The 14,922-nt window shown below is 43.5% G+C and overlaps 1 protein-coding gene across 4 annotated transcripts in view; it reads left to right on the top strand.

The window, feature by feature from the left end:
• The window catches only part of BCAS3 (BCAS3 microtubule associated cell migration factor), a 530,779-nt gene that overhangs the window by 222,613 nt on the left and 293,244 nt on the right, over positions 1-14,922 (top strand). For all 4 annotated transcript variants that reach the window (XM_063296564.1, XM_063296551.1, XM_063296543.1 and 1 more), the window contains one exon: positions 5,932-5,976. In XM_063296564.1, coding sequence (XP_063152634.1) covers positions 5,932-5,976 — 45 coding nt within the window. The remainder of the gene's footprint in view (positions 1-5,931; positions 5,977-14,922) is intronic.

The following is a 14,922-nucleotide window of genomic DNA, read 5'->3' as shown; positions in this document are numbered from 1 at the left end:
GCTTTGGTGGTTCTGTAAGATCAGTTAGGTGAAGAGACCTTCTCTGGGATGGCTCTGTCTGGAATCCCTTCCTAATGGGAATCCCCTCGCCTGGTGCCGGATCTCTGCTCCAGCCAAACATTTTCTACGGGCTTTTTCAAAGTTGCCTTTGATTAACTTCAAAACCACTCATGTGCTAATGTACCGTTATGACAGCTCTCCTCCTCTGACGTTGCCTACACACTGTTATCTTTGTCTGAGAGGACATGATCCTAAGAAGCGATTTATAAATAGCTTAAAGAATATGTTGCCAGTTGATTAAATATTTGTTGAGTATTAACAACAGCATAGCCACCGTATAAACAGCATAAGTTGACAGGATTGTGGCTAAAGGAGGAGCACTGTTCTTTTGTTGAGACAAAATGTCTTTTTTAAATCCAACTGTAATTTACTTACTTAAGGTGCACATTTATGTACATTCTAATTTTATTTACTTAGTTAAAACAACTCGATAGTGTGTCAGTATACTGCTCAGGCCTTCAAATTGGATGGAGAGATGTGGCAAGGTAAACTTTGGAGCAGAGTTCCTTGCTTGCACAGAATAGTATGATCATGTTTGGAGTAAAGCTGGTGTTTGATTGCAGTTGTGCCCAAAATTGCCAGAATTGACTGTCCTTAACATTAGCAGAGAATTATGTATGTGGCCTGGGTACAATTAAGGCTGGTAACTTAGGACTCATCGTTTTGCTTCCTGTGGCACAAAGATGCTGTATTTATTTATTTGATTGATTGATTGATTGATTGATTTCTATAGCCGCCCATCTCAGCAAGTGACTTTTGAGGGACATGTTCCTATGATGTTGTCTTCATCTCATCCCTGTCTGCTGCTGAGGCATCCTAGAGTTGTCTTTAATTATTCCAATCTGGAGGTGGTGTTTTGCTTCTTCTCCTGGCACAAAACTTCCCATGTGAACTAACTAGGGTGGCCCAGTCAGAGTGTATGGAATTTTATTTGGGATGACATTTATCCAGTAAGACTGAAGGAATATTGTAGAGATTTGTATGACAACAGTGACATGGGAATGAGGATGATATGTCGAGGAGTGGAATTGAAACGAATGATGTCAAGGTTAGGATCCAAGAAAAAATGATGAAAGTGAAGTCAAATATGGTGTGAGAATGCTGAAAAATGGTAAAGCTGCAGACATAGATGGTATAACTGAAGAAATGGTTAAAATAGTGATGTGGCTTGCTCATGGCGTAGTAGTATGACTTGTTTAATGTGTGTGTATATGTGCATTTGTGTTTTTGGAGACTGCTTCTCTGCCTAATGCTTGGAAAAATGCTGTTATTGTTCTATTGCACAATGGGAAAGTTACCAACAGTGACTGCAAAAATGAAGAGGGGATTAATTGGTTAAGTGTTTCTGATGATCTTTGGCAGAATTCTGATGGAAATGATGTAAGAAGTGACAGGGAGCAAAACTTGTTGCGTGCAGTGCAACTTTATGCTATATTGCAGGGGATGTGCAGACCACTTCAGTAGAACATGAAAAACATGTATGAAGTTGAGAAAGTTGAGAATGTATTTGCTGAATTACAGAAAGTGTGTGATCAAGTAAGTAAGTTAGAATTATGGAACGTTTTGAGTGAATATGAGCTGAAGGTCTGTTATGGAATATGATAAGAGCGATATATGATGGACGTAATGAATGCACGTGAACACATTGCATGCTTAGTAATGGTTCGACATTGAGCAGAGAATAAGCCAAGGATATGTGACGTCCCCTTTGCTATTTAATGTACTCATAGACAAATGTATAAGGAGAATTGGTGGTGATGTTAGAAGTGTGTTGGTTGAGGATGTGAATGTGCATGTACTTTGGTATGCAGATGGTGCTATGTTGGCTAAGGACCTGAATGATCTGACTTAAGTAGTAGGTAAATTGTATGATGGAACATGGAACATGTGTCTGAAAATTGATGGAGTGAGCAATTCCAAGTTGTACCTACCTGGAGACAAACTACAATAAATAGATGAATTTGTGTGCTTTGAAAGAATGTTTACTAACACGGGGAAAAGAATGCAGAAATTTTAAGATGTACAAATGCTGGTAAAAAGGTAATACACAGTACAGAACAGAATCTGCTTGGAAGAATGAATGTTTGCCAAAAGAAGCAGGAATGGCTGTGTACAGGAGTGTGCTTCTGCACACTTTGTTATGTGGACATGGCAGTTGGGTGTATCAGGAGAAACCCAAAAGCATGATGAATGAAGTGTGAAAAAGTATATGTGATAAAACAAGAAGAGATGGGGTCAAATATGAATGTGGAGTGACTACTGCAAAATAAATCTGTTGCGGTTGTGTGATCATACAGAGAGAGGGGATGAGGATCCAGTTGCAAAGCAAACATATAAAGGAAGGGTGAATGAATTGAGAGGAAAGGTTGGAAGGAATCTATTATCTCCTGAAAAAGAAAGTGGCAAGAAGGTTAAAGAACAAAAAACAATGTATAAAGGAGTACATAAATGTGATTGAAGCTATGATTATTTGCACAGATAAAAGAGCATGGAGGATTATAGTCAGTGATGTTGGTGCAAATTAGTTTTATCGATGTTTCTTTTTCTTATCTCGTGCCTTGAATAAATGATTACTCTGAAAGGAAATAGCATGATGGTAGGTATGTATGTATAGTATGTATGTACTAAAGTGTTTATATTCTATGCTCCCTCCTGAGCATACATGAAAGAAAGCCAGACAGTTTGGGCGCATTCTGGTCAGAATGCCAGAAATGTATAGCTAAACCCCAGCTTGACTCCAAGCATCTGCATGCTGTTCTAAGTAAGCTAAAGTCTCCAATCAAGAAACAACCTTGCAGTCCAACATAATGTCGTTTGCAACCCAAGACCTTCCATTCAGGATGCCAAGAAAAATCACATGTATAAAACAAAAATGTAGAGTTTCAAGACAACCCTTACAGTTAAACAGCAAGCAGAAAACTGTCCCCTGATTAGAGAGATTTTAAAATCCTGTCCAGAAAGAGCCACAGTCCAAATGTTCACCTCCCAATCTTGCTGGAAAAAACACCTAAGGTCATATAGTCATTTAATTAATTGATTGGCTAAATTTGTTGTTGCAGTAATCATGTCAGTATTTATTCAGTCCCATCCCATTTTATTCTGATCAACAGAATTTTAAAATCTCTGAATATATTTGTGTTTTTTTTTTAATGAGGGGAAAATAGAAATATAATCTGTATTTGCCTTCAGTGGCTTTTGGACAACCTGGATAGTTGCTCTGGCTTGACAGTGTTGTGTTATGGATGGTCTCTTGTCCTTTTAGGATATTGTCCTTTTAAAATTATAATATAGCAGACAGAGGTATATTATATGGGAAGAAGCTCAGAAAAAAATGTGTAAAGTACCTTATCAGAGAGGTGAGCAGAGAGGTGACTCCTGAAGCATGATTTTGCCTCCTCCTTTTCTGCCTCTAAAACTTAGGCAGGGAGGGGAGACATAATTCACCCTTCTTCGTTCCCATACTTATGCAGATGTGAAACCCAAAGTTTTGGTTTTGAATCCTCAGAACACCAAGATTTTCATGTTCCCTGTATTCCCATGATACCTTATTTAAGCTTGGGATCTTTTTTTCTTTTCTGTACAAACCCTTTGCCAGATCTGAAGATATTGTAGGTCAGTGGCTGAGCAGCTGCTTTGCTTGCAGAGGGTCACATGTTCAATCCCTGCCATCTCCAATTAAGAAAATCAAATAACAAGGGGAGGAAAGATTGCCAAGACACTGTAGAGGAGAGCAATTTAGATGAGGTGGCCACGTGATCTGGAAGGAAGGGCATAATTCAGGGTTTGAGTAGTTCTATGGACGCAAGAGGTCCTCGGTTCAGCCCCTTTTATCTTCAGTTAAAAGCGGCAGGTAGTGGTAATGGGAACAGACAATTCACAGCATGAAGTCCCAGAGAACCACTGCCGGCTAGAGAAGGTTATGAAGAAGTTAGATGGGCTTAGTGTGAGGCAGTTTCCCATGTACCCTATTAAGGAAGCACCGTCACCTAGGGGCAGAATAGAGCCTTCTCCTGCAGAAAGTCCCCTGTTAAATTCTTAGCCTTTTTGGGGGGGAAAAAGGACCAGAGACCAGGTGATTGGAAAGAGCAGCAGAAGTAGATTTTTCTGCTGTGATGTTCTCACCTTACCTTCTCAAGCTTCGTGAAAACAGACTCCAACATCAGCAGAGTTTTTCTATTAGCCAAAGGGGACTTGGGGGATTCAATCCTCAGTCCAGTGCCCTGGACTGGCTTTGTTAGGAGTGTTGCGGTATATAAGTACGTTAAACAAATACATCCCTCACATCTTTCCACACTCCCAGTGTCCACGCTGAAAGTGGCAGCAGGGTTGTTTTTCCCCTGCTTCTTCAGTGGCACCAGGTCACACCTCTTGATCCCGGGAGCTTGTCTCCCACGTCGAGTGGAAAAGGAGCAGAAGCCCAGTGGGGTAGGTAGAGTGTGGCCATTGCCTAGAATGGCAAGATCCGCCTTGAGTCCCAGCCTTGAGTTTTAATGCCGCAAGATGAGGCATGGGAACGGTGCCTTGCACACCAGTGGTTCATACGGGAGTGGAAAAGCCGTGGGAGAGATAATGGCACGTCCCAAGGCTATACAAGCGACGGATGATACTGCACAACTCATAGCGTATAGAACTGACTGGAACAGTGATCTCACTCAGAAATCTCAGGAGTGTGGCCAGGTGTGAAGTTACTCATTGTTACCCCATGCAGCAAGTTAGGTGGCCACTCACGGCCAGTGAAAGACCTGAACCCGGCCCTCTCTTTTTAATTCAGTTGTTTACCTCATGATGCCACTCTGTCTCTCATTTCTCTGTTTTATTATATTGTTTTTCATTTTATTTTTAAGACTTGGGGTTTCATTGGTCTTTTGAACTTGTCATATTTACTTTTATTTTATTTTCCTAAACTTGTGGAAACTTGCCTTTGATCTTTAGCCACATTCCTAACCATTGACGGGGTTTGTGTCTGTGTCTCTGCACACTGGGGGAGTGGGGGATGATCAGCGTCTAGCCAGACCCGCTTTTGGGGAGAGGGGTTTTCCAGCCTGCTGGGGAGGGGTGGTGGTCAGTGAGTCTGCTTTGCCAAGGGAACTGCTGTAGGCATATCCTGTAGGTTCACCTGTAGTACGTGTGCCATGCTCATGTGCCATGCTCATTGTTGTAGTCTCTACAGATAATTCAGGGGAAAGTCACTGGTTAAGGCATGCTTTGGATTGTGAGTTGATGGACCGCAAAGCTTTGCCTTCCCAAAGAAGGAGAAGGGAAGCCACGAGTCTGGCTCTCAAAATCAGCATCAGGGCTGCCTTGCTGGGTGAGACGTTCTCCAGTGTTGGTGAGAATGCATCACATCTCAGGTTCTCATACAGGGAATAAATAAATATATTAGCCCCTCCATGTAGACTCTAGGTGGGAGGTTAATATGTCTACCAATAAGTAAATAAATCCACAGATAAAACAGCACAAAATGACTGTCGGATGAGAAGGATTTAACATTAGCCATTTCTGCAGCAAGTGACTCTTACATTTGAAGGTTTTTCCAGTGACATGTGATTTCAATGGCATTTTGGGGAAGTCCAGTTCAGACATTGGGCTGTTACCTTTTAAAGTACTGTGAGTAATGTCAGAAGATGAGGGGCGGAAGTTGTTCTATGCTTTTTGGATTGGAAGAACAGTTATTTCCATTAGCACCTCTGTGTTTCTTGTGATTTTTTTTCCCTAGTTTCTGTTTTTTTGGGTGGGGGGTTACATTTTTTTTGTTGAGGAAACCAATGACATTAAAGGCAGTATATTTTAATGGCATGAGTTGATGCTGTTGCTTGTTGATAATGACCTCTTCCATCTAATTTCTGTGCATTTTCCCCCCTTTCCACGAAGACCTTACCTGTTTGGAGCAGGGTGTTTTTCCATAAAAGCTCCATGGTGAGTTCAGTTCAATCCCAGCATGCCTACTTGTTAATTTGCGGTACTCACTGGAGATGATCATCCATTGCTGCCTCTGCTTCCTCCATTTGCCTCCATTTCTGTCTCTTTTTCTCGTTCTCTTAAGCTGATCACTCACCACATAGATACAATACTTGAGTATATGGGCAGAATTAAGAATGTTAACCAAGGCAGGTTGCTCGACTCTATCAAGAGTTTTCCATGGCTTTCTTAGTAATGCCAGATTCAATGCATTGGGTGTGTTTTTCCCAAAGCTCTTCCCGGTGTCATCTCCAGGCTTTGAGGAGATCCTGGAGTAGTCCCCTCTGAGGTGCTATCTACCATCTTCCCTCTCAAAATGTCTCTGTTTGATGGGAGGCAGCCACCATTTTAATTTTCATCTGTGCTCCAGTGCAAAGCTACACTGGGGGTGTTGTGGAAATTAAAATGGCAGTTGACCACAACTCTATATTTGGGGGAGGAGGGAATGAAGGGTGGTGGTCCAAGGTAGGCACGTCTCGCGATAGACTGAAGCTGGAGAAGCAAGAGCCCCTGATTCTCCTGCAGAGAAAACTATTGTAAAATACTGGGGAGGGGGCTGAGAGCTTGAAGGCAGAGAAAGAGCAACTCAAAGCCCACTGGCTTTGTAATGGTGGGAGGAGAAGACCCTGGATTTGGACTTTGGGGATTTTTTTTTTTTAATCGTAAGGCATAGCAGTTGGGTGTTCCTGCTGCTTTTTTTTTTCTTGCTGGGAAATCCTTGTGAGGTCCAGCAGCCAGAAGTGTGGACTATTTAGCCGTGACAAGTCACGTACATGCATACATGGTTTCCTCTCTCTTGCTAGATGCAGAACCGCTTTGTATGGTTCCTGGTACAAAGCCCTGGCACTGACAACCGGGGCAACCCATATAAAAAATGGGTGGAGCTTCATGTGCACTGTCATAGCTGCCATCTTGTTGTTTTGGGCAATGTCCTCTGAACACCCCTGCCTACAATTGGGCTGACTCAGGTGTTCAGCCACTCTGGCTTTTTACCTCCAAAGCAGCCAACATAGTTGGGCTGGGGGCGGGATGCATAATAGTATCACGCTGTATGTTTCTGAAACTACATTTTCCAGGGGAAAGGGTAGGAAGTTGCTGCTTCCAGTACCTCGTATTTAGCACCATTTTGTCACTGTCAGATCAGGGGCTTCTGCCCTCTTCTATGGCTTCCTTGTTTGCATTCACGGCTGGCCTAAGGCTGTGCATAGATGTTTCTTCTGACCCTTTGAGATGGCATGAGAGCATAGCACCTTCACTGGCTATGTTTTCTCTCTGCCAGTGTAAATTCTGGTGGGGTTTCATCTGCAGTACAAAAGGCCTTTTCCAGTTACCTACATAAGAAAAGTTGATATCCAGTCCTTTTACTTGAGCAAATGAAAGGCGAAAAGAAAAAACAGTAGTCTGTCTGGTTGTTCAGGAAGATGCCAGGCTGATCCTGCCTTCCATCACTTTGAGTAATAAATGCAAGGGCATTGGAACAATTGACAAACAATTGTGTTGACTTTAATGTTACGTTACTAATGTCATTTAATCAGCTTTTTGTATATTTTTGCCAGTTTACATTAACATATGCTGCCTGTTACTTTGACCTCTGATTCAGATAAGTTTTTGCAGGGTTTTCAGAAATCTCTGAAAAGCTGTTACCCACCCACAGCCTATTGGCTAGCCTGCTACTTATGCATTTGAGGGACTTGTCATGCAGGTGGGGAAGGTGCAGGATAAAGAATGAAAGCCATTTTTAATGTTGTGGGTGAGCATATAGAAAGAATATCTGTCAGCCCTCCCAGGTAAACCAGATGAGTTACTTCTACTTAATTGTCAGGCTACATTAACCAAACCTTGCAAATCTGAAAGTACAAATTTTCCACCATCCCTTTTTACTGCCTGATCAGTTAGGGCGGATCCTTTCTAAGTTTTTTTCTCTGTCCGTTAGTCAGTTGTGGGCTCCTTCCCCTTTTATCTGATCGTCCCCTAGGCAGCGTCTCTTTCCCCCATCGTCCAAGGTCATTCTCACATTCCATTACAATATCTTAGGAGGCATCCTTGAGAAAAGAAGAACATCAAAAATGGAAGTATGAAGTCCTGGAACAATCCATCGGGTATATTCAGCCAAATGTCTTCCCTAAAAAAAGAGGTGGATGAGCTTCCCCAAAGAGGAATCAGATTGGCTCCAAAATACTTCCAGCTACTTCACTCTGAGTCAGATATGGTTCATGTTCTTTTCCAAATCATTCTTCTTTAGAAGGTTCCCACTCCATCTCTCCAATCTGGTGTCTCTAATCTTCTTGCTGGATATCCTCATTCCCACATCTGCCTCCTCCTCCCCTTTAAATCATGCTTATTAGGTAACAAAATGCATGCAGAAGCAGTGACAATGAAGCTCTAACTGTGATGACACCTCCCTTTCCCTCTGCTAGCATAGCAAGAAAACAGGGTAGAAAGACCCTGGGTGGCATTGAGAAGTGGTACTTTTAATGAGGCTACAGCTTCCAAGAACTAGTGCAGAAATCGTCACTTCCAAGCTGATCTTCAGTCTTCCTCTGGCAGTGACAAGGTAGCACAACCCATCTGCCTCACGGTTGAATCTTCCTTGGGTAGAGAAGCGGAGTTGAAACTAGAACATTCCCTTAAGACAGTATCTCCCATGACAGAAGATGTCAGGTTGCGGGTTTGTGAAAAATTTCATTAAAAAAAATAGGCCATTCCAAGGTAAAGGAGAAGGGGTGGGACAGTGTTTGAATGAGACAGCTTCAGCTCTTGGTTAATATTCTCTGCAACTGTTGTGAGGACTGTTGACGTAATGGATGTGAAAAGTACGTAACAGGCTAAAGCAGGCTTTCCAGTCTGGTGGTTTTCAGGTATGTTAGGTTCTAAGAATCCAGCAATCCCGTATTTTGGCATTCATGACAGGTCCAGTTCACGGTTTTTATTAAAAGCATAAACAATCACATTATGAAGAAAAAGTGCCCCACCCACTGGGATGTTCTCTTGTTCAGTTTTTATTGGAATGGAGAGGGAGTTGCATAGCAGACCTTCTGAACAACCCATGTTGAGGTGATACTTTATTAGGCCAGTGAAGATATACCCAACAGTCTGCATCTTTTGAGTACACCAGAAAGACTTCATGACGTTCCTGAATACTCATAGGCTTGTAAACCTTCAGCTGGTCATATAAAAATATCAATATTTTTAGTAGCAGCTTCTTGGTAGGCAGCCTCCTTCCCCACTTTCTTCAGCGGGCCCTTTTCTCATTTAATTAAGCAAAAAGGAAAGGAAAAAAAGATTGGATGTGGGCTGCCTGTCAAATATGCACCAGAGTCTGGGGGAAATGAGCAGAGAGGATTCTCCTTGCGCCCATCAGAGTAATCACAGCCTCCTGACAAATAGAGATGACGTTGGCTTGAGCCAAGATTAAAAGCTCTAGATTAAAGTGAAGAATATATGGAATGTAATAGACTTTAAATCCTTGTATATGCACTTGTAAGAGTCTCTTGTGGTCCGTTTGAAGCCGTGGTTATAGCGCGCTTGAGAAAATGAACCGCTGTTTGCTTATACAGCAATTGGATTTTCTTTCTTCTCTATTTTTTTTTTTTGAAAAAAAAACTATTTTTCTTTTAAAGTCGAGTCTGCATGCTGTTTTCATTAAAGTCTTAATGAGACCTAAACTAATGTCAGCAAAATTGGGCATAGATTTGTCAACTCTGCTTGTGTTGAGTAAAGCCAAAAAAAAAAAAAAAATCCTGTAATGATTTTGAGTCATTTATTTTAACTATCTCACACACAACCCTTCATAAGGAAGAATTTGGAATGTGCTGTACTTTGGGCAAAGCTAATTAATGATTTGCCAAATGCACACTTGTGAGTGGCCATGTGTGTTCTGATTAAAAAAAATAAGTGCCCCACCCACTGGGATGTTCTCTTGTTTAGTTTCTGTTGAAATGGAGAGGGAGTTGTGTAGCAGACCTTTTGAAGAACACTGGTTTCTTCCTACAGTGAGCTATAATAAGTAACAAACTCTCTACTTTGCTTGCTGAAGATCCTAAATTCAATCTCTGAATTCACTATGGATCTGACTTGGAATGGGGAAAATGGGAGGCCTTCAACCTAGTTTCTCTAGACCAGCCTTTTTCAACTTTTTGACCCTGGAGGAACCCTTGAAATATTTTTCAGGCCTCGGGGACCCCCTGTACATTCAGGCTCAAATATAGGCCAGAAGTTACAAAATTATTATATTCGTTTCATGGGTAGGCCTGTATAGATGCATGAACATTGTTCTTAAATAAAAATAAGGAATGAAATGTACCTCTTTAAGGTGAAGTTGCCTGAAGTTTAAATAATTTTTTAAATAAATCATGATCTCCCAGGGAACCCCTAGTGATCCCTCATGGAACCCCAGGGTGCCATGGAACCCTGGTTGAGAAACCCTGCTCCAGACCCTTCATGTCCTTGTGTCCCCATATAATATGGCTGTACTTTTGCTCTCTGGGCCCATCCCTGTGATAATTGTTTCTTCCGCTATGTGGGTATCTGCATATGAACATACCAATGAGAATGGTGGAGAACAGATGGACTGGCACAGAAAAAGCATAAGCTATTTGTAACATATAGTGTTACAGCCTACATCTGCTTTTGGCTTTCGTTCTCTCTGAAGTTGGCTGTGATCTCTGATTAATCTTCCCATGGTTCAGTGGCCCTTTGTAGGATAAGCCTTCAGCTATCCTTGAGGCTGACAGTACTCACTTGTGGTGCCACTACAAACATGTCAACTGAATCTCCAGATTGGCCTTGTTTACACAATGCACTTAAACCCAGTTAGTCACCTGTGGTTCTTGCAGCACACAGTCACATTGCATCACTTGCCCCTTCCCCACAGATCAGGCAAGCAGCATATAACCACCCAGAGTCGCTCTCTGAGTGAGATGGGCGGTAGCTATGTTTGAAGTATAAATAAATAAAATTAAAATATGGATGTTGCTCGGGCCCTGCAGCCAGTTGGTGCACATTCTGTGGCTGCCAGCATCGGCCAGTGAGTTCTGTGAGGTAGAGCTTTGTTTTTCTCAATCTACAACTTTTTGTCTTGGAGGACTGGCCAGGCAGGATGTTAGAATTCACTCAACATGGCTGACCAGGCAAGAACTGTAATTTAGTTGAAAAGAAATTGAAAGAAACATTGGGTTGCTTGGGCCTCAAGCAAGTCCTCTCCTGCACCAGTACTGACTGGATAGTGACATTCACACAAGAGGTGGACCCCTCCGTTAACTCATTTAAGCGTATTATACAAACAAGGCCACTCTGTTCTGAGATGTACTTTTTTTCATTTCACATGTTTACCCCAAAAATATCCATTTAAAACGCTATGGTTGTAAAGTGTTTCCATAGTTGTTGGGAGTCAGGCAGCATACAAATTTAATTAAAAAACAAATAAATAAATAAATTAGAAATTGCAAGTGCCACTTAATATACTGGCTGTACATTTGGAAATAAGACCAAGTTTGTGGCTTGCAACGTGCAAGGTATCCCTTAGAGCCATACACAGGATCTAGGCCTCTTAAAGACTGTCTGTCCGCATAAGCTTCTGTCCAAGTGTTAATGACATCTGCAATGTGATGTGTGTGAAGAGACCATTCACTCCAACCAAACATGTATTGATTATTATTACTGATTATCATTGCCATTACAGATTAATATCGCTAATTCCAGAGCTACTGAGGTAAAACAGTTTTCCATTCTCTCTTTGATTTTTTTTTTGTAAAAGAAAAGAAAAGGGTTTCATAAATACGTTAAGCCTACCAGAAGGTTTTTGATGAAATTTATGATCACTGCTTTTAGCTTGGTGAATTATCAGTGGATTTCTTCTGTTTCATTTTGATTTTGTTATCCTTCTTGAATCTCCAGCTTCATTGGATAACTCCAGTTTTTCATATTTTGAGCGGGACAGAAATGAAGAGACTAAAACACAGTGTCCTGTAGTGAAAGTGACAAGCCTTGGCAAGATGTATGTGTTTTCGAACCGACATTTTAAAGGAAATTAATTGCATTTTGGTTTGTGAATTTGGAGTCTTCAGATACTAGAGGACTTCATGGACTTCAACTCCCAGAATTCTCAGCAATGACCATGCTGGTTGGGGAATTCTGGGAAAGGTTAGGGAACACTGCAGTAGTGTATGGAGAACTCACCTTTCTTTCGGCCCCCCTCCCGTGAAATAGCTTGAATCTTTAGTTATAGTAAGCAAACTTATTAACTTAGCGCTATCCCTCCTTCTACCCTCACTTGAGAATAATTAACCATGCAAGAAAGAAAAAAACCCACTGATTTTGATAATCACAATGGCTGTTCTTAAAAATGTATTACTATTACCAATCAAAAAACAATTTCTCTACCACTCTACCTCAGTGCCTGGGTAAAGAGCCAGGTTTTAATGGCTAAGAGGATGGGGGCCTGCTGGATTACCAGGGGGAGGGTGTTCCACAAGGTAGGGGCAGTCACGGAAAAAGCACGCTTCCTAGACAGCAATATTTCAGGGAAGGGACCTGGAGCGTGCCACCTTACCCGATCTAATGGGACAGGCAGATACCCTTAGGGGGAGGCCGTCCTGTGCCTAGTCCTGTGCCATGTATGGCTTTAGAGCTGATAACCAGCACCTTGAATTGCACCCGGAAGGAAACTGGAAGCCAGTGCAGCTCACACAACATGGGTGTAATATGGGCGAACCTAGGGGCGCCCAACACTGCATGGGCTGCTGCATTCTGGGCCAGCTGTAACTTCCAGGTGGTCTTCAAGGGAAGCCCCATGTAGAGCACATTGCAGTAATCCAAACAGGAAGTAACCAAGGCATGAATGCCTGTGAGCAAGGCCTCCCGGTCCAGGAAAGGGTGCAGTTGGCGCACAAGACGAATCTGTGCAAGGGCTCCCCTTGCTACACGGCCACCTGCTCTTTGAGCAGGAGCCATAAATCCAGGAGGACCCCCAAATTGCACACCAGCTCAATCTGGGGAAGTGCAGCCCAGTTCAGAGTCAAAGTTGACTTATCACTAGACCCTGGGTGGCCAAAATCCCAAAGCCACTCCTGTCTTGCCAGGGTTGGGTCGAAGTCGGTTCCTCCCCATCCAGACCCTCACGGCTTCTGGGCACTTGGTCAGCATTACAACAGCATGCCCTGTCCAGCCAGAAGTAGAGATGTATAATTGGGCATTTTCAACATACTGATGACACCACACCCCATGCCAGTGAATAACCTCACCCAGTGGTTTCATGTACTGTAAATGTTAAAAAGGAGAGGAGGGAGAACCAAGCACTGAGGAACCCTGCATTGCAGGGGCCTAGGGTTCAACCTCCCCCACCAACTGAAACCAGCCACAGGGAAAGGAGGAGAATCACTGCGGAATGATGCCTCCCACTCCTAATCCTCAGAGGTGGCTCAGAAGGATACCATGGTCAATAGTATCGAAAGCCAGGAGAGATCCAGGAGGGCCAAGATGGTTGCACCACCCCCATCCTGAATACTCTACAGGTCATCCACAAGTGTGACCAATGCCATCTTGGTGCTGTATCCTAGCCTGAATCCAGACTGAAAAGGTTCCAGATACTTCGCTCAATCCAGGGTCCTCTGAAGCCGAGTGCCAACTACCCTTTCACCAACTTTCTCAAAAGGGGAAGGTTGGAGACTGGATGAACGCTGTCTAGCACTGTTGGTCCAAGGATGGTCTCTTGAGAAGGGGCACACCACCACCTCCTTCAAGGCAGGTGATACCTCCCCCTCCTGCAGAGGCATTAACCACCGCTTGGACCCAACCACATGCCACGTCCCAGGAGGCCTTAACCAGGAGCGATATGGATCCAGGACTCAGGAGGCTGAGCTCACAGCCATGAGGCCCATGTCCACTTCCTCAGGATCAAACAACTCAAACTCCTCCCAGATAACATGTCAGACATGTCTTGATCACTTCCAAAGGATCTGCTCAGCTGGAGTCCAGCTCAGAGTGAAGCCGAGCAACTTTGTCTGACAGATGCCAAGAACATTCCTCACAGTGGCCTTGCAAGGCTCCCCCGACTCCTTCCTTACCCAGGAGGGATCTGGTCACCCAAAACAGGGCCACTAGGTGGATATCTGCAGACGCAATAAGGTCGGAAAAGTAAGTGCTTCACTGCCCTTATGGCTACATGATAAGTCCTAATGAAGGCTCGTATCTGTGCTTGGTCGACTTCACTCTTTGTCTTCCTCCAGCGGTGGTCTAGGTGTCTCTGTGTTGCTTCATCTGTCGGAGCTGCTCAGTAAACCATGGTGCTCCCTTCATGCATGAGGTCTGTGTAAGAGAGAGGTCCACACAGGTGTAATTTGGTCCACTGCCCCTGTCACTGGCTCATTCCAAGTTGTGACAAGGGCCTCCACTGAACTGTGTGCAGGCCCCAAGCTCCCGCTTAAACCACACTGGGTCCATCAGGCACCTGGGGCGGGCCGATCTAATAGGCCCTGCTTCCCTGCAGAGAGGGGTGGCTGCAGAGGAGAAGAGGGTCAAAAGGGAGTGATCTGTCCATGGCAAAGGACTGAAGTTAGTGTCCCCCAAGTCCAGATCACAACACCACTGCCCCGAGGCAAACACCAACTCCAGTTTGTGATCCCCCATGTGAGTCGGGCTGTGAGTAAGTTGGATCAGGTCCATGACTGCCATGGTGGCCATGAACTCCTGTGCCACCTAAGGCCCCAGGCCCAGGGAAGGCAGGTTGGCAATGTTATGGAAGTGGTTCACCACTGCCATTTTAAAAGATATTTTTCGACCTCCCAGTCTGGGCCACAGCGAAATTGACGCTCTCCAATTCCAGGTCCAGCCTTCCTTAGCTTCTGAGTCCAGATAAAACCGTTAGCAGATAATAAGCAATTTGTTGTAAGATAAATTGCAGCTGCA

This window comes from Candoia aspera, chromosome 1, assembly GCF_035149785.1.
Source record: "Candoia aspera isolate rCanAsp1 chromosome 1, rCanAsp1.hap2, whole genome shotgun sequence".
NCBI lineage: Eukaryota > Metazoa > Chordata > Lepidosauria > Squamata > Boidae > Candoia > Candoia aspera.
Note: the sequence above shows the minus strand (reverse complement) of the source record. Positions and strands in the feature narration are given on the sequence as shown.